At 44.7% G+C, this 22,781-nt stretch overlaps 2 protein-coding genes across 2 annotated transcripts in view; one reads left to right on the top strand and one right to left on the bottom strand.

Annotated features, from left to right (window-relative positions):
- npepl1 (aminopeptidase like 1) overlaps positions 1-17,126 on the top strand; it is a 43,273-nt gene extending 26,147 nt beyond the window's left edge. The window contains exons 8-12 of the mRNA XM_060835933.1: positions 1,062-1,162; positions 2,012-2,135; positions 11,155-11,331; positions 14,786-14,896; positions 16,435-17,126. Coding sequence (XP_060691916.1) covers positions 1,062-1,162; positions 2,012-2,135; positions 11,155-11,331; positions 14,786-14,896; positions 16,435-16,602 — 681 coding nt within the window. The 3' untranslated portion in view covers positions 16,603-17,126. The remainder of the gene's footprint in view (positions 1-1,061; positions 1,163-2,011; positions 2,136-11,154; positions 11,332-14,785; positions 14,897-16,434) is intronic.
- Positions 17,127-18,884: 1,758 nt separating this feature from the next.
- LOC132822635 (piezo-type mechanosensitive ion channel component 2-like) overlaps positions 18,885-22,781 on the bottom strand; it is a 211,958-nt gene continuing 208,061 nt past the window's right edge. The window contains exon 49 of the mRNA XM_060835882.1: positions 18,885-19,137. Within this exon, the coding sequence (XP_060691865.1) occupies positions 18,885-19,137 (253 nt within the window). The remainder of the gene's footprint in view (positions 19,138-22,781) is intronic.

Here is a 22,781-nt window from a genome sequence, read left to right as displayed (position 1 = left end):
GTTGTCATGGTTACTGATTACTGAGACGAGCTGATAATGCTGATAGTTGTATTTGTTGAATTGAAGTTCCATCAGTTGCTGAACAGCATTTGAATCCGTGTCTCCAAACTACTCCAGCGACATGACAACTATACCACTGCACCCCACCCCATCCCACCACCACCTGTCTTCCAGTTACATTTAGTCAACCATTAAACTAACTTTTCCTTTTGTTGAATACATTTCCCTTCTCCTTGATGAGTGAACTGACACAGCGGACAACCCACTGAAGTGAATTGCTTACCTTTCTCATTTTTCGCATCTCTTGTCCTGTCCCCTTTTCTGGATAATTTTGTATTCTGAAATGTGGTCTTTCCTGTCTGTTAGATTTGTTGAGATTTATGATTCAGTTATATCATGCATCCCTGTAGTGTTGTGGGATTGGGACCTAATTGATGGGATCAAATCCAGGGCCCATGCACTAAGAGGTGACCTGGCAGGATTTGAGGAGGAATTGTCAGATCATGCCCAGAGAGTGTTTGCTGGCCATCTTGGTGGTGAACAGTCTCTAGATGCTGCTGGGCTAATGGGAGATATTCCCACACTGTAAAAGCAGCCTGTAAGTCAGGGACAGCTGCTCTCAGCACATTGCAAATTCTTTAAAATGCTGCCAGACTGTGGGAGAAGTTCACTCTGAGCATCAGACTAGGTGCAACTTCTTTTGATCTTGTAACCAGGGTTTTGCTTTAATTGTTCTGGGGCTTGGTCTGTCTCTGGGAGGCTACGTCCTGTCAGAGGACCCACAGCAGCTTGGGAGAAGGGTCCCCTAATTGTTTGTTTAGCTCCCCATAACCTATTCCACCCCTGACCTGTTAGAATATGTGTCTGAGGCAGTGATGGGATATCATGCTTTCCCACTCCCTCTGAAAATTCGACATGTTATTTCCAACACTTCTAGCATTCGCCCTGTGTGATGGCATTGTGCTGTTCAGTCTAGCGAGTGTGCTTTACTGCCAGGCCAGGTGCAGAAACCTATCTGCAGTGTGTGCTACAGTCCCATCTATGGCCTGTTTGTATTGCAGGGTTTTAAGGATAATCTGCATGCTGTGTTTTGCCTGGCTGAAAATGCTGTTGGACCCAAAGCAACTAGACCCGACGATATTCATCAGATGTATTCTGGAAAGTAAGGCTGCAGTGTATATTTTCAACAATGCAGACGAGTTCACTGTGGTGGTAAAAATGTTCACGCGGGTGATTGACTCAAGATTTTGATGGAGTTTTTTTCAATTCTAGATAAAGGTTGTAATTGTTAGCACTTCTCAAATTGTTTACCGTATGATAAAACAATTTTTTTAACCATGTGATGGTTTATATATCAATGTAAAGAGCAATGAAAGGGCTATTAGTTTGTTATAATAGAATTAGTTGAGCGAAGAATGTTGATAGAGAAGATTAGATTATATTCCATACAGTGTGGAAACAGGCCCTTTGGCCCAACCAGTCCACACCGACCCTCGAACAGTAACCCACCCAGACCCATTTCCCTCTGACTAATGCACCTAACACTGTGGGCAATTTAGAATGGCCAATTCACCTGACCTGCACATCTTTGGATTGTGGGAGTAAACCCACGCAGACACGGAGAATGTGCAAATTCCGGACAGTTGCCAAAGGCTGGAATCTAACCTGGGACCCTGGTGCTGTGAGGCAGCAGTGCTAACCACTGAGCGACCGTGCCACCCCTAAGATAAGTTACTCTTCTGTGATTTTGACTGTGTGTTTCATATGTTGCTGATGAATGTTGGGGTTACATCCATTTTACACTTTCTTTTACACTAAGTGAGCAGTGCTGTCATCTCTAGTTTTTTTTGAGTGAAGGAGTACTTATGAGTTATAGGGAGAAGTATTGAGTAAATCTCAGTGTAACTGCATGTTGGTGAGACAGGTAGACAGCTCCCCTGTCACCTATTCTATTCTAATGCTACGTTTTCCTACTGTGTGTTGCTAACTGATTATGTTCTCTTGCGTTCAGGACAGTTGAGATTAACAATACTGATGCCGAGGGGCGCTTGGTACTGGCAGATGGAGTAGCTTATGCATCCAAGGATCTGGGGGCCGATATCATCCTTGATATGGCAACGCTTACGGGAGCACAGGTAGAGTTAAACTGGAGAGCTGGCATGGGGCAAGAGGAGGTGGGATGGGTGTGTGCAGGAGATACGTTTGCTTCGTGACTAATTTCTGTGTTGGATCCCAGAGACTCTTGTCCCTGCTGGTTTCAAACAGTTAATTGGCTAAGTTGTAGAGACTGAAAGAGCTTCTTGTTCCCTCTGTTAACCACCAACCCTCACACCATCCTCAGAACTGAGGGTCCTTGCTAGCCGTTAGCCTCCCATCACTTGTGCAACTGCTTTATTGTGGTTTCAGCAGTGGAATGTGTTGGAGCACTGGGCAATTTTTATCCACATCCCCTCCTCACCTCTCTTGTCGGCACTGAATTCAAGGGATCCCTAATACTCCTCTGGAATTGGTTAGCGCAGTGTAGATTTGGGATCTAACTGGGGACCTACTATTGCTCCCACACATGAGACGAGCCCCATTTGACCAGTAATTTTCTTTGCTCCCTCACACTGACAGAGACTGATATGACTGTATGTCTCCTCACACATGTACACTGACCCAAAACTCTTTCTCACACCACACACACAATCATGTATGATCTAATTCTATTCTTTATATTCTGCAATCTGTATGACCCAATGAACCCACCTCTCCGCAAGCATACATATAGCTGGCTATTATTCCAAAAGGTGTAATACCTGTTGGGATTAATTTGATTAAATTTAGTGATGTGGAATTGTTTCAGTGCAGTGTGCTGTGTTCTGCAAGTGATGAAAGCTTTTTGAAAATAAATATGTTCATTTCTAAGTCCTGCAATTTATTCCATGTTAAATTTAATTGAAGTTTATCAAAACAGCCCCCTCACCTCCATCCAGGAAGCAAGGCCTGTGTTGGAAAAGCAAATATAGACAATATAGATATAGACAATAGGTGCAGGAGTAGGCCATTCACCCCTTCGAGCCAGTACCACCATTCATTATGATCATGGCTGAAGAAGTTTCTCCTCAGCTCTGTTCTAAATGGCCTACCCCTTATTTTTAAACTGTGTCCTCTGGTTCGGGGCTCACCCATCAGCAGAAACATGCTTCCTGCCTCTAAAGTGTCCAATCCTTTAATAATCGTTTACGTCTCAATCAGATCCCCTCTCAGCCTTCTAAACTCAAGGGTATACAAGACCAGTCGCTCCAATCTTTCAGCGTAAGACAGTCCTGCCATTCCAGGAATTGACCTCGTGAACCTACGCTGCACTTCCTCAATAGCCAGAATGTCTTTCCTCAAATTTGGAGACCAGAACTGCACAATATGCCAGGTGCGGTCTCACCAAGGTCCTGTGCAGAAGGACCTCTTTGCTTCTATACTCAATCCCTCTTGTTATGAAGGCCGGCATGCTATTAGTCTTCTTCACTACCTGCTGTACCTGCATGCTTGCTTTCCTTGACTGATGTACAAGAACACCTAGATCTCGTACTGCCCCTTTACCTAACTTGATTCCATTTAGGTAGTAATCTGCCTTCCTGTTTTTGCCACCAAAGTGGATAACCATACATTTATCCACATTAAACTGCATCTGCCATGCATCGGACCACTCACCTAACTTGTCCAGGTCACCCTGTAATCTCATAACATCCTCATCACATTTCACCCTGCCACCCAGCTTAGTATCATCAGCAAATTTGCTAATATTACTTTTAATACCTTCATCTATATCATTAATGTACATTGTAAAAAGCTGCGGTCCCAGCACTGATCCCTGCGGTACCCCACTGGTCACTGCCTGCCATTCCGAAAGGGATCCGTTTATCACTACTCTTTGTTTCCTGTCAGCCAACCAATTTTCAATCCATGTCAGTATTTTGCCCCTAATACCATGTGCCCTAATTTTGCTCACTAACCTCCTATGTGAGACTTTATCAAAGGCTTTCTGAAAGTCCAGGTACACTACATCTACTGGATCTCCCTTGTACATCCTCAAAAAATTCCAGAAGATTAGTCAAGCATGATTTCCCCTTCATAAATCCACACTGACTCTGACCTATCCTGTTACTGCTATCCAGGTGTATCGTAATTTCGTCCTTTATAATTGACTCCAGCATTTTTCCCACCACTGAGGTCAGAGTAACTGGTCTATAATTCTCTGTTTTCTCTCTCCCTCCTTTCTTAAAAAGTGGGACAACATTAGCCACCCTCCAATCCGCAGGAACTGATCCTGAATCTATATAACATTGGAAAATGATCACTAATGAATCCACGATTTCTAGAGCCACCTCCTTCAGTACCCTGGGATGCAGACCATCAGGTCCCGGGGACTTATCAGCCTTCAGACCTAACAGTCTCTCCAACACCATTTCCTGCCTAATATAAATTCCCTTCAGTTCAGGTCCTTCAGCCACTGTTACATCTGGGAGATGTGGGCGGCACGGTGAAACAGTGGTTAGCACTGCTGCCTCACAGCGCTAGAGACCCGGGTTCAATTCCCGCCTCAGGCAACGGTCTGTGTGGAGTTTGCACGTTCTCCCCGTGTCTGCGGGTTTCCTCCGCATGCTCCGATTACCTCCCACAGTCAAAGAATGTGTAGCTTAGGTGAATTGGCCATGCTAAATTGCCCTTAGTGTTAGGTGAAGGGGCAAATGTAGGGGAATGGGTCTGAGTGGGTTGCTCTTCGGAGGGTCGGTGTGGACTTGTTGGTCCAAAGGGCCTGTTTCCACACTGTAAGTAATCTAATTGCTGGTGCCTTCCCCAGTGAAGACCGATCTAAAGTACCTATTCAACTCTTCTGCCGTTTCTTTGTTCCCTGTAATAAATTCATCCATTTCTGTCTTCAAGGGCCCAATTTTAGTCTTAACCATTTTTTTCTTTTCACATACCTAAAAAAAAAACCTTTACTATCCTTTATATTTTTGGCCGGTTTACTTTCGTACCTTATTTTTTCTTTACGTGTTTCCTTTTTGGGTTATCTTCTGTTGTTCTTTAAAAGCTTCCCAATCCTCCAATTTCCTACTCATCTTTGCTATGTTATACTTTTTCCCTTCTGTCTTTATATGGTCCTTAACTTTCCTCGTCGGCTATAGCCACCCCGCCTCCCCTTAGAATCTTTCTTCCTTTTTGGAATGAACTGATTCTGCATCTTGTGCGTTATATCCAGAAATACCTGCCATTGTTGCTCCACTGCCATCCCTGCTAGGGTATTGCACCATTGAACTTTGGCCAGCTCCTCCCTCATAGCTCCAAAGTTCCCCTTATTCAACTGAAATATTGCCACTTCTGATTCTACCCTCTCCCTTTTAAACTGCAGATTAAAGCTTATTATATTATGGTCACTACCTCCTAATGGCTCCTTTACTTTGAGGTCCCTGATCAAATCTGGTTCGTTGCACAACACCAGATCTAGAATTGCTTTCTCCCTGGTCGGCTCCAGCACAAGCTGTTCTAAGAATCCATCTCTGAGGCACTCTATAAACTCCCTTTCTTGGGGTCCAGTACCATCCTGATTCTCCCAGTCTACCTGCATGTTGAAATCTCCCATAACAACTGTAGTAATAGCTTTGCGACAGGCCAATTTCAGCTCCTTATTCAACTTACACACTATATCCAGGCTACTGTTTGGGGGCCTGTAGATAACTCCCATTAAGGTCTTTCTATGCTTAGAATTTCTCATCTCTATCCACACTGACTCTACATCCCCTGATTCTAGGTCCCCCTGCACAAGGGACTGAATATCATTCCTTACCAACAGGGCCACCCCACCCCCTCTGCCCGTCAGTCTGTCCTTACGATAGCACGTATAACCTTGAATATTCATTTCCCAGGCCCTGTCCACTTGAAGCCACGTCTGTTATCCCCACAGCATCATAACTACCAATTTCCAAATGACCCTCAAGCTCATCCACCATATTTCTAATGCTTTGTGCATTCATATATGTTCTTAATTTGTTACTTTCCTCACCCTTCCTATTCATCCCAATTTCACTTGACCTTGCAGCATGATCCTTTTTTGAGTTTTCTGCTCCACTGATTCCCTTGTCTTTCTTGACTTCTCTTGTTGTAGCTTTCCCTTTAACTTCCTTCTTTAACTTCCAGTTTGCTTCCCCCCCCCCCCCCCCCAGCATTTAGTTTAAACGCAGCTGTGTTGCAGTGGTAAACCTACCTGCCAGAATGCTGGTCCCCCACCTATTAAGGTGCCGTCCCTATTGTATAATTTATCCTGACCGCTAAACATACCCCAGTGATCCAAAAATTTAAATCCTTGCATGGCTTACTTAAATCTTAGCAGGACGTATACACTTAATAGTAAGGTCTTCAGGAGTGTTGCTGAACAATGAGACCTTGGAGTGCAGGTTCACAGCTCCTTGAAAGTGGAGTCGCAGGTAGATACGATAGTGAAGAAGGTGCTTGGTATGCTTTCCTTTATTGGTCAGAGTATTGAGTACAGGAGTTGGGAGGTCATGTTGCGGCTGTACAGAACATTGGTTAGACCACTGTTGGAATATTACATGCAATTCTGGTCTCCTTCCTATCGGAAAGATGTTGTGAAACTTGAAAGGGTTCAGAAAAAATTTACAAGGATGTTGCCAGGGTTGGAGGATTTGAGATACAGGGAGAGGCTGAACAGGCTGGGGTTGTTTTCCCTGGAGCGTCGGGGGCTGAAGGGAGACCTGATAGTGGTTTACAAAATTACGAAGGGCATGGATAGGATAAATAAACAAAGTCTTTTCCCTGGGTTCGGGGAATCCAGAACTGGAGGGCATAGGTTTAGGGTGAACATAGAACATAGAACAATACAGCACAGAACAGGCCCTTCGGCCCACGATGTTGTGCCGAACATCTATCCTAGATTAAGCACCCATCCATGTACCTATCCAGTTGCCGCTTAAAGGTCGCCAATGATTCTGACTCTACCACTCCCACGGGCAGCGCATTCTATGCCCCCACCACTCTCTGGGTAAAGAACCTACCCCTGACATTCCCCCCTATACCTTCCACCCTTCACCTTAAATTTATGTCCCCTTGTAACACTCTGTTGTACCCGGGGAAAAAGTTTCTGACTGTCTACTCTATCTATTCCTCTGATCATCTTATAAACCTCTATCAAGTCACCCCTCATCCTTCGCCGTTCCAACGAGAAAAGGCCGAGAACTCTCAACCTATCCTCATACGACCTATTCTCCATTCCAGGCAACATCCTGGTAAATCTTCTCTGCACCCTCTCCAAAGCTTCCACATCTTTCCTAAAGTGAGGCGACCAGAACTGCACACAGTACTCCAAATGTGGCCTAACCAAAGTCCTGTACAGCTGCAGCATCACTTCACGACTCTTGAATTCAATCCCTCTGCTAATGAACGCTAATACACCATAGGCCTTCTTACAAGCTCTATCCACCTGAGTGGCAACTTTCAAAGATCTATGTACATAGACCCCAAGATCCCTCTGTTCCTCCACCTGACTAAGAACCCTACCGTTAACCCTGTATTCCGCATTCTTATTTGTTCTTCCAAAATGGACAACCTCACACTTGGCAGGGTTGAACTCCATCTGCCACTCCTCAGCCCAGCTCTGAATTATATCTAAGTCCCTTTGCAGCCGACAACAGCCCTCCTCACTGTCCACAACTCCACCAATCTTCGTATCATCTGCAAATTTACTGACCCACCCTTCGACTCCCTCATCCAAGTCATTAATAAAAATTACAAACAGCAGAGGACCCAGAACTGATCCCTGCGGAACTCCACTTGTAACTGGGCTCCAGGCTGAATATTTACCATCTACCACCACTCTCTGACTTCGACCGGTTAGCCAGTTTTCTATCCAATTGGCCAAATTTCCTCTATCCCATGCCTCCTGACTTTCCGCATAAGCCTACCATGGGGAACCTTATCAAATGCCTTACTAAAATCCATGTACACTACATCCACTGCTCTACCCTCATCCACATGCTTGGTCACCTCCTCAAAGAATTCAATAAGACTTGTAAGGCAATTTGGCAGGGGGATGGGATCCAGACTTGTAGTCCAGCAAGTAAGCTAGCTGTTTGTCAGGATGTCCAAGAATGTAGGGAGGCTGTGGAGAAGGTAGCACTGACAGGGAATACTTGCGGACACAGAGATGGGCTCAAGTGCGTATACTTCAACGCAAGGAGTATCAGAAGTAAGGTGGGTGAACTTAAGGCGTGGATTGGTACCTGGGACTACGATGTTGTGGCCATCACGGAAACGTGGATAGATGAGGGACAGGAATGGTTGTTGGAGGTTCCTGGTTACAGATGTTTCAGTAAGATTAGGGAGGGTGGTAAAAAAGGAGGGGGGGTGGCATTGCTAATTAGAAATGGTATACATTTCTACCCCTCACAAATCCGTGCTGGCTGTCCCTAATCAAGCAGTGTCTTTCCAGATACTCATAAATCCTATCCCTCAGTACCCTTTCCATTATTTTGCCTACCACAGAAGTAAGACTAACTGGCCTGTAATTCCCGGGGTTATCCCTATTCCCTTTTTTGAACAGGGGCACAACATTCGCTACTCTCCAGTCCCCTGGTACCACCCCCGTTGACAGTGAAGACGAAAAGATCATTGCCAACGGTACTGCAATTTCCTCTCTTGCTTCCCACATAATCCTAGGATATATCCCGTCAGGCCCGGGGGACTTGTCTGTCCTCAAGTTGTTCAAAATGTCCAACACATCTTCCTTCCTAACAAGTATCTTTTTTAGCTTACCAGTCCGTTTCACACTCTCCTCTTCAACAAAAAGGTCCCTCTCGTTCGTAAATACTGAAGAAAAGTACTCATTCAAGACCTCTCCTATCTCTTCCTATCTCAATACACAATCTCCCACTACTGTCCTTGATCGGACCTACCCTCGTTCTCGTCATTCTCATGTTTCTCACATACGCATAAAATGCCTTGGGGTTATCCTTGATCCTATCCGCCAAGGATTTTTCATGCCCTCTCTTAGCTCTCCTAATCCCTTTCTTCAGGTCCCTTCTGGCTATCCTGTATCCCTCCACTGCTCTGTCTGAACCCTGTTTCCTCAACCTTATGTAAGCCTCCTTCTTCCTCTTTACTAGACATTCAACCTCCCTCGTCAACCAAGGCTCCCTCACACGACCATTTCTTTCCTGCCTGATAGGTACATACATATCAAGGACACGTCGTATCTGCTCCTTAAAAAAGTTCCACATTTCCACCACATCCTTCCCTGACAGCCTATGCTCCCAACTTATGCTCCTCAAATCCTGTCTTACAGCATCGTAATTTCCCTTCCCCCAATTGTAAAATCTACCCTGTTGTGCGCACCTATCTCTCTCCATAACCAAGGTGAAAGTCACAGAATTGTGGTCACCATCACCAAAATGTTCACCCACTAACAAGCCCATCACTTGTCCCGGTTCATTACCGAGTACCAAATCCAATATGGCCTCCCCTCTGGTTGGACAATCTACATACTGAGTTAGAAAGCTTCCTGGACACACTGCACAAACACCGCCCCATCCAATCTACTTGATCTAAAGAGCTTCCAATCAATATTTGGGAAGTTGAAGTCGCCCATGACTACGACCTTGTGGCTTCTGCATCTTTCCAAAATCTGTTTCCCAATCTGTTCCTCCACATCTCTGCTGCTATTGGGGGGCCTATAGTAAACACCCAACAAGGTGACTGCACCTTTCCTATTTATGACTTCAGCCCATACTACCTCCAAAGGCAGATCCCCCTCAAACTGCCTTTCTGCAGCCGTTATACCATTTCTAATTAGCAATGCCACCCCCCCTCCTTTTTTACCACCCTCCCTAATCTTACTGAAACATCTGTAACCAGGAACCTCCAACAACCATTCCTGTCCCTCATCTATCCACGGTTCCGTGATGGCCACAACATCATAGTCCCAGGTACCGATCCACGCCTTAAGTTCACCGACCTTATTTCTGATACTTCTTGCGTTGAAGTATATGCACTTGAGCCCATCTCTGTGTCTGCAAGTATTCCCTGTCAGTGCTACCTTCTCCACAGCCTCCCTACATGCTTGGACATCCTGACAAACAGCTAGCTTACTTGCTGGACTACAAGTCCGGATCCCACCCCCCTGCCAAATTAGTTTAAACCCCCCCCGAAAAGTGCTAGCAAACCTACCCCCCAGGATATTGGTGCCCTTCTGGTTCAGGTGCAACCCGTCCTGTTTGTACAGGTCCCACCTTCGCCAGAATGCAGTCCAATTTTCCAAATACCTGAAGCCCTCCCTCCTATACCATCCTTGCAGCCACGTGATCAACTGCACTCTCTCCCTATTCCTTGCCTCACCGTCACGTGGCACTGGCAACAACCCAGAGATGACGACTCTGTCTGTCCTAGCTTTTAGCTTCCAGCCTAACTCCCTGAGCTCTTGAATGACCTCCCCACCCCTCTTCCTACCTATTGTCGTTGGTGCCAATGTGTACCAAGGTGAGAGGGGAAAGATATAAAAGAGACCTAAGGGGTAACTTTTTCACACAGAGGGTGGTACGTGTATGGAATGAGCTGCCAGAAGATGTGGTGGAGGCTGGTATGAAGGGCTTGTGCCCGAAATGTCGAATTTCCTGTTCCTTGGATGCTGCCTGACCTGCTGCGCTTTAACCAGCAACACATTTTCCGCTCTGAATAGGAAGGGTTTGGAGGGATATGGGCCCGGGTGCTGGATTGGATTGGGATATCTAGTTGAAATGGACGGGCTGAACCAAAGGGTCTCTTTCCATGCTGTACATCTCTATGACTCTAAATAGTGTTAGAATCAGGTTCTTTGAGTTTGCAGGACAGTAGAGTACACACAATTTAAAAACTGTGAATAGCTCATTAAATCTGTTATGGTTCCTTTGATCATTCCAGACATTACTTGGATGCCTGTGTAATTCTAGAGCTAATACACCCAAAAGAGAGCTGACCCACACAGGGGATGCGTGCATTTATCAGACTAAAACCAATCCAGGCTCACCCGGTAGCTTTAGTGACTCTAGATAATCTCTGGCAGGTTGCAAGTCCTCGTGACAGTAGTGCAAGAGTCTGGTGTAATTAGATGTTGTTCTCTCTGTGCAGGGTATATCTACAGGAAAATACCATGCTGCTGTGCTGTGCAACACCGAAGAATGGGAGATGGCCTGTGTTAAGGCTGGACGGACTAGTGGGGACCTTGCCCACCCTCTTGTCTACTGCCCTGAACTCCATTTCAGTGAGTTCACCTCTGCCGTGGCTGATATGAAGAACTCTGTGGCTGTAAGTGTATACCTAGTTCCTGGGGACCCTGTGATCATTGAGTGGGAGGCAGTGAGATTATGTCTGTGTTTGTCTTGTTTTCCTTCTGACATTAGCTTTTGGAGGGAGGGGGGGCCAAGGGCATGGTTTAGTTTCACACTGGAGTTATGAAGCACCTCTCAGCCTCAGAATGTTCCAAAGTACTTTGCAGCTATCTAAGCTATTTTGAAGTGTAATTGTACGTTATACGGGGGAAACATAGCTAGGAAATAATAACCAGGAAGTATGTTTTCTGGATTATGATTGGGGGCTAAATATTTGCCAGGACTACTGGGAAAGGAGCGGAGATCTCGGTTTAATGACTCTCTCAGTACAGCTCTCCCTTTGTGCTGTGCTTGAGTGACAACCTGGCTTATCACAGCAGGCTTCTGAAATGGGATGCATACTAAAACCTTTCGACACTGAGACAAAAATGGTACCACTGAGCTACAGTTGACAGTTTAAAGAAGCATTGGTGGGACATTTGTCTGTGTGCAAAAGACAAACTTCGGCGGGTTGGTGTGGACTTGTTGGGCCGAAGGGCCTGTTTCCACACTGTAAGTAATCTAATCTACACAGTGCTGATTATAGAACATAGAACAATACAGCGCAGAACAGGCCCTTCGGCTCTCGATGTTGCGCCGACTTGTGAACTGTCCCCCTACACTATCCCACATCATCAACGTGCTCATCTAGAGATTGTTTAAATCTCCCTAATGTAGCTGAGTTGACTACATTAGCAGGTAGGGCATTTCACGCACGCTTGCCACTCTGAGTAAAGAACCTGCCTCTGACATCTGTCTTAAATCTATCACCCCTCAATTTGTAGTTATGCCCCCTTGTACAAGCTGACATTGTCATCCTAGGAAAAAAACTTTCATTCTCTACCCTATCTAATCCTCTGATCATCTAGTATGTCTCTATCAAATCCCCTCTTAGCCGCCTTCTTTCCAATGAGAACAGACCCAAGTCTTTCGGCCTTTCCTCATAAGACCTTTCATCTAGACCAGGCAACATCCTCGTAAATCTCCTCTGCACCTTTTCCAGTGCTTCCACATCCTTCCCGAAATATGGTGACCAGAACTGTACACAATATTCCAAGTGCGGCTGCAGTAGCATTTTTGTATAGTTGCGGCATGATATTGCGGCTCCCGAACTCAACCCCTCTACCAATGAAACCTAACACACTGCATGCCTTCTTAACGGCACTATCAACCTGAGTGGCAACTTTCTGGGATCAATGTACATGGACTCCAAGATCCCTCTGCACATCCACATTACCAAGAATCTTCCCATTGATCCAGCACTCTGCCTTCCTGTTATTCTTCCCAAAGTGCATCACCTCACATTTAGCTGCATTGAACTCCATTTGCCACCTCTCAGCCCGATTCTGCAGTTTATCCAAGTCCCCCTGCAACCTGTAACATTCTTCCACACTGTCCACTACTCCACCAACTTTAGTGTCATCTGCAAATTTACTAATCCATTCAGCTATGCCTGTGTCTAAGTCATTTATAAAAATGACAAACAACAGTGGTCCCAAAACAGATCCTTGTGGCGCACCACTAGTAACCGGACTCCAGGCTGAATATTTTCCATCAACTACCACTCGCTGCCTTCTTTAAGAAAGCCAGTTTCTAATCCAAACTGCTAAATCACCCTCAATCCCATGCCTGTGCATTTTCTCCAACAGCCTACCATGTGGAACCTTATCAAAGGCTTTACTGAAGTCCATGTATACCACGTAAAACTGCCCTACCTCATCTACCTGCTTGGTCACCTTCTCAAAAAACTGAGGTTTGTGAGGCACGACCTGCCCTTGATGAAACCATGTTGACTATCTGAAATCAAATTGTTGCTTGCTAGATGATTATAAATCTTATCTTTTATAATCCTTTCCAAAACCTTTCCTACAACAGAAGTAAGACTCACTGGTCTATAATTACCTGGGTCATCTCTGCTGCCCTTCTTGAACAAGGGCACAACATTTGCAATCCTCCAGTCCTTTGGTACTAAACATGTACTTCAGGGCGGCACGGTGGCACAGTGGTTAGCACTGCTGCCTCACAGCACCAGAGACCTGGGTTCAATTCCCGCCTCAGGCGACTGACTGTGTGGAGTTTGCACGTTCTCCCCGTGTCTGCGTGGGTTTCCTCCGGGTGCTCCGGTTTCCTCCCACAGTCCAAAGATGTGCGGGTCAGGTGAATTGGCCATGCTAAATTGCCCGTAGTGTTAGGTAAGGGGTAAATGTAGGGGTATGGGTGGGTTGCGCTTCGGCGGGTCGGTGTGAACTTGTTGGGCCGAAGGGCCTGTTTCCACACTGTAAGTAATCTAATGTAGACAATGACGACTCAAAGATCAAGGCCAAAGGCTCTGCTATCTCCTCCCTAGCTTCCCAGAGAATTAGTTGCTGTTCTCGGTCTGGTGTAAGACAGAACCCTCAGGGATGCTGGTCATCAGTAGTAGGGCTGCTTTTCCATTCATTTCATTAGGCATCGAGTCTTGCACTGGCCTGACAGCCACACTTGCAATGCCCTGGCATTTAACAGCTGAGTTGTTCTCCGTGGTGAAAAGTTGCATTTAATTTGAGAGCTGAAAATGTGTTGCTGGAAAAGTGCAGCAGGTCAGGCAGCATCCAAGGAACAGGAAATTTGACGTTTCGGGCATAAGCCCTTCGTCAGGAATGAGGAAAGTGTGTCCAGCAGGCTAAGATAAAAGGTAGGGGGGAGGAGCGATGGAGATGTGATAGGTGGAAGGAGGTCAAGGTGAGGGTGATAGGCTGGAGTGGGGTGGGGGCGGAGAGGTCAGGAAGAGGATTGCAGGTTAGGAGGGCGGTGCTGAGTTCGAGGGAATCGACTGAGACAAGGTGGGGGGAGGGGAAATGAGGAAACTGGAGAAATCTGAGTTCATTCCCTTGTGGTTGGAGGGTTCCCAGGCAGAAGATGAGGCGCTCCTCCTCCAGCCATCGTGTTGTTATGTTCTGGCGATGGAGGAGTCCAAGGACCTGCATGTCCTTCGGAGTCTGCAGCTAATGGAGTGTTCCTTTTAATTAGGCATTAAGAGGGATAACTCTGTCCTTTGCCTTTTCCCGGCCTCCTCCTACAGTACATCTCCCGACCTCAACATTGCACCATAGGTTCTTCAACCCTTCACTCAGTGCTGCGGTTGAGTCTGGTACGTGAATTTGTAGATGTTTGCTCCTTGGTCCCACTTCTAAACCACTTCGATAAGCCTGATTCTGAGGAAAGGCAACATTGATTTTTTTGTAAATGGTTGACCTGAAATTGCAGTATGCATGCATTTGTACAACGTTAATCACCCTGGCTGTTCTCTGAGTTAGAGGGTTCGTAAGTGCTGGCAACAGCAGAAAAGAGAGAAGATGTAGGCTTTGATGCCTGGGTTTCCATTTCATTTTCTCTCTCTCTCTCTATTTCAGGATCGTGACAATGCTCAAAGTTCCTGTGCAGGCCTCTTTATCGGTGCTCACATTGGATTTGACTGGCCTGGCATCTGGGTCCATGTTGACATTGCTTCCCCTGTACACACTGTGAGTACATAGAGTACACATACTGTGGGGTGAGAGTGAGGAGCTTTGCTTGTGTATATAGGAGAAGGTCTTCCAGTTTTGGGAAGAGTTTATTGCTAGAGTGGGCTGAGGGAAACCGGGAGTGTGTGTGTTTAAATTTTGTGATGGAGGAAGGGAAGCATTTGAGGATGAGGTGATGAGCTGCAGGTAAAGTTTTTATTGTGAACGGCCCCTTGTAATGAGAAAACAAAGTAACGTGTGAGCTGATTGGTAACACAAGGTTAAAGAGGGGATTAAGCTGGTAATGGTTTATTGGGATGTGAACATACAAGGCCAATCGATGGGGGGATCAGTGAATAATTTATCAGCCTGCAACTCATCATCTCTACCAAACTTTAATGGCCTTTGAGGAAATGGGAAGAGTTGAGGAATTGAAGGAGTTTGGGAATTATAATTTCTTAAATTAATAATCTACCTGCTAGGATGTGTTGTGTTACTCTGACCCCTTCATTTCTTGTACACATGCCTCTGTTTTCAGAAGTTCCCCTCATATAATGATTGGCAATATTAATTAATTTGTTATTTTAAACTGCGCTCTTATGATTCTTCTCTTAGTTTACAGAACAACAACATTGATGAGTTATCTTCTTCTCCTTGTCAGCTTCACTCTTTTATTTTGCCTTCTTTAGCCCCTTACCTGATCTCTCCCTCATTCATTGTCTTTCTTTCTGTACTTGAATATCCCTTCCCCTCTGACTCTGCATTTTGGGAATCAGACTTGTGTGAGAAAGGACGGTTATTCATGCATATAAAATGTATGCCTTTCGTAACATGAGAAATACGAGCAGGAGTTGGCCATTTGGTTCCTGTAGGCTGCTCTGCCAGTCAGCAAGATCATGGTGGGCTTGGCCTGTCTCCTATATAGATCAAAAATTGGTCTGTTTCAACCTTGAATATATTCAATAGGCCAGTGTCCACTGTTCTCTTGAGTGGAAAGTTCCAAACATTAATGACATTTCTGAGAGAAAAGTTCTTTCTTTTTGTTGGGAGTGGAACACCTGCCATTTTGGGAACTGAGTCATGCCATCAGACACTTGCAGTGCGGGGACTGCATGGGTTAGGTACAGAATAAAGCTTTCTCCACACTGTCCCATCAGATGTCCCCAGTTTAATTTGGATACAAAGTGCAGCTCCTTTAACACTATCCCAACAAGATGTCTCAAGTCGCAGTTCAGGATTTGCACCCATCTTGCAAACCATTGTCATGTTTGAATGGAATTGTTAGGCTAATACTGAAACAGTAGTCCTCATCCACTTGGACCTATAGTCAGACTGGCTAAACTCTTTCAAAGATGGATGAAGTGTCTAGTGTCCAGCCACCATACCAACCAGCTCCACTTTGAATCCCTCATTAATTCCAAAGCTCCCTAATGTGCTTGGTAAATTTGTGAGGGAAAAATGAAGGTAAAAGCATTGCTAAGTTCATGAGACTTGTGACTGGCCAGTTATTAAGTGGTACACTGTGTAAAGGAATTAATACCTGTTTATTTTGTGTGCAGGGCGAGCGAGCGACTGGCTTTGGGGTGGCTTTCCTGTTGGCTCTGTTTGGCCGTGCTTCCAAAGACCCCATGCTGAACCTAGTGTCCCCTCTAGGTGCTGGCACAGACCAACACTATGCAATGAGCGAGGGAGACGGTGGCATGTCCAAGCGTAGGAGGCTGGTGTAACCCGGAGAGTAGCTGTGCACACAGTTATGTCACTTATATAATAAGTCAATCAATCGCCAATCCAACCATCCAGGTATAACGCGTCTCATGTCTATGTGGGTATTGCACTCTTCTCAAGGGGACTGTTGGCTTGTCACTTTGGTGGAGCTTACAAGCGGCATTAGCTAAAGGCTCATGTCAGGGCATCACTGAAGTCTTGGCATTACTTCAGGTTCGGCTTTAAAATCTCCTTTGAGTCCAAGTCTGTTCAAAATGTATCCAATTTGTATACAGTCTCTGTTTCTTTCTGTTAGCATTTAGTAACAAATAATAAAATGGAATCCATAGAGAAACATCGTCAAGTACCCAGGAGAGTGGGCCTTCCTGTGGCTTTATTGCAGTGGTGGGAATGTGGGCTCAGTACAACAGGCTAATGAGAATTGCTATACCAAATGGTTTTATTCTTTTAAAAGACATTCTCTGTTTGACTGAATGTATCGAACAAATTGGAATGCTTGATCTTATTAAATCATTTTGCACAAGTTTCTTTTTATCTACCTGTCCCTTTTATTTTGTCTTTGGATCAGCTTTTAATTAGATTCCCTACAGTATGGAAACAGGCCCTTTGGCCCAACAAGTCCACACTGACCCTCTGAAGAGTGACCCACCCAGACCCATTCCTCTACCCTACATTTACCCCTGACGAACGCACCTAACACTATGGGCAATTTAGCATGACCAGTGCACCTCACCTGCACATCTTTGGACTGTGGGAAGAAACCGGTGCACACGGAGGAAACCCACGCAGATACGGGGAGAATGTGCAAACTCCACACAGGCAGTCACCCGAGGTGGGATTCGAACCCAGGCCCCTGGTGCTGTGAGGTAGCAGTGCTACCCATTGAGCCACCGTTTGTAATGGTTGTTTTGATTTTAAGCAATCCTCGTTATCCCCAGCTTATATTTTCTGAAGTGTGAAACAAGGCGTCGGTAAAGGAATTTAATTTGATATTACAGACACGTAAATTCAGTCAGACACTCCTATGACAGGCACAGTATGGGTTATTCATACAATGGCATCCCCGTGCTTCACTGTTAGCAGTGAATGAGTGTGATAAAGATCAAAACAAAAACAAATTCCTGGAAAATCTCAGCAGGTCTGGCAGCATCTGTGAGAGAAATCAGAGTTAAAATTGAGTCCAGTCACCCTTCCTCAGAACTGATGGTAGCTAGGGAAACATTTTTATGCAGAAGATAGGTTGGGGAGAGGGGTCAAGGTGGAGATGGCACACAAAGAGAGTGAACAGTTGCTCAGGCAAAGGAGTGCATAAAGATCAAGCTATGAGACTGTATGGCTGCTAATGGGGACTATTTGTGGTTAACAATGGATAGTGTGTAATAGCATTAAACATGTGTCACTAGAAAAGCGCAGCAGGTCAGGCAGCATCCAAGGAGCAGGAGAATAGACGTCAATTCACCTGTTCCTTGGATGCTGCCTGACCTGCTGCGCTTTTCCAGCAACACATTTTTAAGCTCTGATCTCCAGCATCTGCAGTCCCCACTTTCTCCTAGTGTGCAATAGCAGACCATGTGATAACAAGGTCTGGTGTGTAGAGATTGAGTTAAGGACGTGGGAGAAGGTGCCTCAAGACCTAAAATTGTTGAACTTGATATTGAGTCCAGAAGGACTGTAGAATTCTCAGGCAGGAAATGAGGTGCTGTTCTTCCAGCTTCACTGCAGCACTGCAGCAAGCCTGAGGCAGAGATATTGGCCAGGGAGCAGAGTGGGGTGTTGAAGTGACTGGCAACTGGAAGCTGAAGGCCTTTTTTGTGGACAGAACATAGATGTTCTGTGAAGCCATCACCCAGGCTACAGTTCATTTCCTTAATGTTGAGGAGAACGGCGATGGTTTTCAGCTGCAGTAGATGTTGAAGGTCTTGTGCAGTTCCTGTTTTTAATTTCTGAACAACATTTAACACTTGAAGCAAAAGTGAGTGCAAGCTGCGAAATTGCACATTTGGTAGGGACAAGGAATTCAGTTATTGTCTTTATAGCAATGTGTCACTTATGCAGTAATTCTGCAGCTTGTGCCCACCACTTAGTACTGCTGAGGTGTATAATTGTGTAAAAAGTTCAAATTCAATACATTGCAGAACGAATAAACATGCAGACTTTCTGTCTCAGTGAGGGAGCTTTTCAAAAGGGTTCAGTGGAATCCAAGGCTGCCATGTGGTTTCCTGAGGTTAATGTTGAATAGATACCCTTTCGTGGGTGTAAATGTTTAATTTCTCATGACTGTTATTCACTCTTGCTTCTCACGGGTCCACTTGATTATGGTCTCAGGAGAGCGATAAAGGAAGATTAATTTGGCAAAAAGCTGCTCTTCCAGTTCTAACTCGCCCATCTCACGCACCAGGAAGATGTCAGTGCACAGCTTCAAGATTCGGTCAGGATTGGGCAGCTCCTCAAACATGATGGAGCGAGAGATCCCTTTGAAGAATTCTCGAACAAACTTTCCAATGACCAGCACTACAGACAGATACAGGCCGATGATCCTGAGGAGTAAGTGAGAGAAAATTACATGTCAGGAAAAGAACCAACTGTTATTAGTAAGCTGCAGAATATCTAACGATAGCCTGGGGATAATAGCGTGTTTCCACGCCATTCAAAAAGGTGGTGCTGCTGAATCTCTTAAGTTGATGAAAATGTCACTGGGGGAAGCAATTAGGTGATAATGGTTATTGTACCATGAGGTTCAGTTTGGTTATGGCAAAGGACAAAGAACGACCATGAGTAAGAATCATTTAAATGGGGAGCAGCTAGCTTCAGTAGGAGAACAACAGATCTGGGCTGAATGCATTGAAATTGGAGTTGGCAGAAAAACATAATTGCTGAAAATAGGCTTATTTCGAAGAGAAGATTTAGACAGTCCCTTAAAAGGGAAGGGTCGGCACATTTCCAGAGAAAATAAAAGTTAAGATGAAGAAAAGTATGCATATCACAGTTATCAGATCGAAAATACAACTGAGAACCAGGATGAGTATCGAGGTTCAGAAGAGAGTCCTAGAGATGTACATAATGGAAACAGACCCTTTGGTCCAACTTGTCCACGCCGACCACGTATTCTACGTTAATTAGTCCCACTTACCAGCATTTGGCTCATACTCCTCTAAACCCTTCCTATTCATATACCCATCCAGATGCCTTTTAAATGGTGTAACTGGGTGAGCAAGCAAATGAGAGAAGCAAAGAGAGAAATTTAAAAGAGATTAGAAGCTAACATAAAGGGAGATCCCATTCTATAAGAGTATAAATAAAAAATATGCATATATAAAGTGTGATTATAGGATCAAGACATTTGGGAACCAAACAGGGATGTGCACATAGAGAAAGGGTGCACACCTAAAATGTTAAATGAATGCTTTACATCTCTCTTTACCGAGGACGAGGAAGTAGTTCAGATACTGGATTTTATTTTAAAAGAAATGGCTATGGAGGAGGCATTGATTGTAATTAAACTTGATAATGCATCAAAACCAGATGAGCTGCATCCAGGAATAGTTAGGGAAGTGAGAATGGAAATTACAGAGGCACTGCCCGAAAAGTTTGTCTTCCTTCGATTCACCCTGGTGCAAGGGGACTGCAGCACTGTCATCAATATATCCTTGTTCAAAAAATATAAAGATAAGTCCAGCAACTACACACCAGTTAGTATCACTACAATGCCAGGGAAACTCCAGGAACAATAATTTGGGATCAAATTAACAGCCATGTGGATAAATGAGTTAATTAAAGCAAGCCAGGATGGATTTTTAAAACATAAATCGTATTTAGCTTACTTGCTGGAATTTTTTGAAGAGGCTGATGTCATGCACATAGGGTTCTAAAAGGTATTTGTGAACAAACTTAGAGCTCGTGGAATAAAAGAGACAGCAGCAACACATGGACGCAGCATTGATTAAGTGACAGCAAACAGTAATGGTTAATGGATGTCTTTTGGGCTGGAAGAAGCTTTGTACTGGAGTTTCCCAGGGATTAATGATGGAACCCTCACTTTTCCTGATATATATTAAGGACCAAGGTTTTGGTGTACAGAGCACAATTTCCAAGTATGGTATAAAGCCTGGAATCATTGTAAATGGTGAGGAAAATGCGGTGGATTGTTGAATACGCGGCAGATGAAGTTCAGTGCAGAAAGTGTGCGATGATTCATTTTGATCAGGAGAACAGGGAGAGACAGTATAAAGGGTACAAATCTACAGGGAATGCAGTAGCAGAGGGACCTGGGTGTATATCTGCATAAATTACTGAAGGTGGCAACGCTGGTTGAAAGTGTGGTTAATAAAGTTTTGTTTTATTAATAGTGCACAGAGTGCAAGAGCAAGGTGGTGAGGTTGAGCTTCAGCCTCAGTTGGAGTATTATGTACAGTTCTGGGCATTATACTTTAAGAAGGATTTGAAGGTGTTGGAGAATAGTTCCTCACCCCAGAACCACAGTAATGAAGATCGATTGCAAAAGTTAGAACGGTTTGAAAAGCACTATCTGAGAATGTGGTGGAGATAGGGTCAAATGAAGCTGTCACAAGGAAATTTGGCAGTTACCTGAGAAGGAGCTGTGTGTGGAGTTATGGCAGTTACCTGAGAAGGAGCTCTGTGTGGAGTTATGGGGAGAAGCCAGGAAAATGAAATTCGATGAAATGCTCATTTGGAAAGCTGGTGTAGGCAAAATGGGCTGAATGGCCTCCTGTGCTGTAAGAATGCTGAGATTGCCAATTAATCCTCTACTACTTGATAGCAAACCAGCTGCCACATCAGTCTCCCTGTCACTGACCATACCTGCAGCAATTTTGGGAATGTTATTCATAATCTTAAAGACAGTTATTAACATAGGAAGTAGGAGCAGATGTAGGCCATTTAGTCCTATGAATCTGCTCCACCATTCATTATGATCAGAGCTGATCATCAAATTCGATAGTCTGTTCCTGCTTTTCTTCCATATCTTTTGATCTGTGGTGGTGAATTCCACAGGATTATCACTTCCTGGGTGAAGACATTTTTCATCTCCGTTGTAAATGGTTTACCATTTCCTTAGACTGTCATCCCTGGTTCTGGACTCCCCTGCCATTGGGAACATCCTTTCTGCATCTACTCTGTGTAGTCCTGTTAGAATTTATAAGTTTCTGTGCAATTTGCTCAACCACCCACCCCATCCTTTTGAACTCCAGTGATTATAATCCTAACCAATTCTACCTCTACCTATACATCACACCTGCCATCCCAGGAATTACTCTGGTAAGCCTTCACTGCATTGCCTCTCTAGGGAGACTAAAGCTACACACAATATTCTTCCAGGTGTGGGCTCACTAAGGCACTATATAATTGCAGCAAGACATCCCTGCTCCTGTACTCCAGTCCTCTCACGATGAAGTCCATTCTCCTTCACTGCCTGCTGCGTCTGCATGCTTACTTTCAATGACTGGTGCACAAACAAGGTCACCCAGGTTTCATTACACATTCCCTTCTCTCGATTTGCAACCATTCAGAAAATATGTTTTCCTGTTTTGGCTACCAAAGTGGATAACATCACGTTTATCCATTACATCTGCTATGCATTTGCATCTCTGCATCCTCCTCAGTGCACCTTTCCACCCAGATTTGTGTCCTCTCCAAAGTTGGAGATATTACATTTAGTTTTGTTATCCAAATCATGAATAGCCAAGGTCCCAGCACTAATTCCTGCAGTACCCCATTTGGAAAAAGATCTGCTTTGTCCTATTCTTTGTTTTCTGTGTGCTAACCAGTTTTTTATTCATCTCAATGCAGTACGCCCCAATCCTATGCACTTTAACTATACACACGAAGCACCTGTGGTACTTTGGACTTTCAGAAGGCTTTTGACAAACTACACTCACTGCCTCTCCATCAACACTACTAGTTCATCCTTGAAGGGTTCCAGTGGATTTTTCAAGAATGATTTCCCTTTTGCAAATCCATTTTGACTCTCTGATCTTGTTACTGTTTCCTGCTATTAATTATTTTATAATAATTCTAACATTTTCCCAACCACCAGTACCAGGCTAACTGGACTATTGTGTTTTCTATCTGTGTCCCTTCTTAAATAGTGGGATTATATTAGCTCTCCGCCAATCTGTAGAAACTATTTCAGAGACTATAGTGCACCCACTATTTCGAAGGTCAG

This window comes from Hemiscyllium ocellatum, chromosome 15, assembly GCF_020745735.1.
Source record: "Hemiscyllium ocellatum isolate sHemOce1 chromosome 15, sHemOce1.pat.X.cur, whole genome shotgun sequence".
NCBI classification, from domain to species: Eukaryota; Metazoa; Chordata; class Chondrichthyes; order Orectolobiformes; family Hemiscylliidae; genus Hemiscyllium; species Hemiscyllium ocellatum.
Note: the sequence above shows the minus strand (reverse complement) of the source record. Positions and strands in the feature narration are given on the sequence as shown.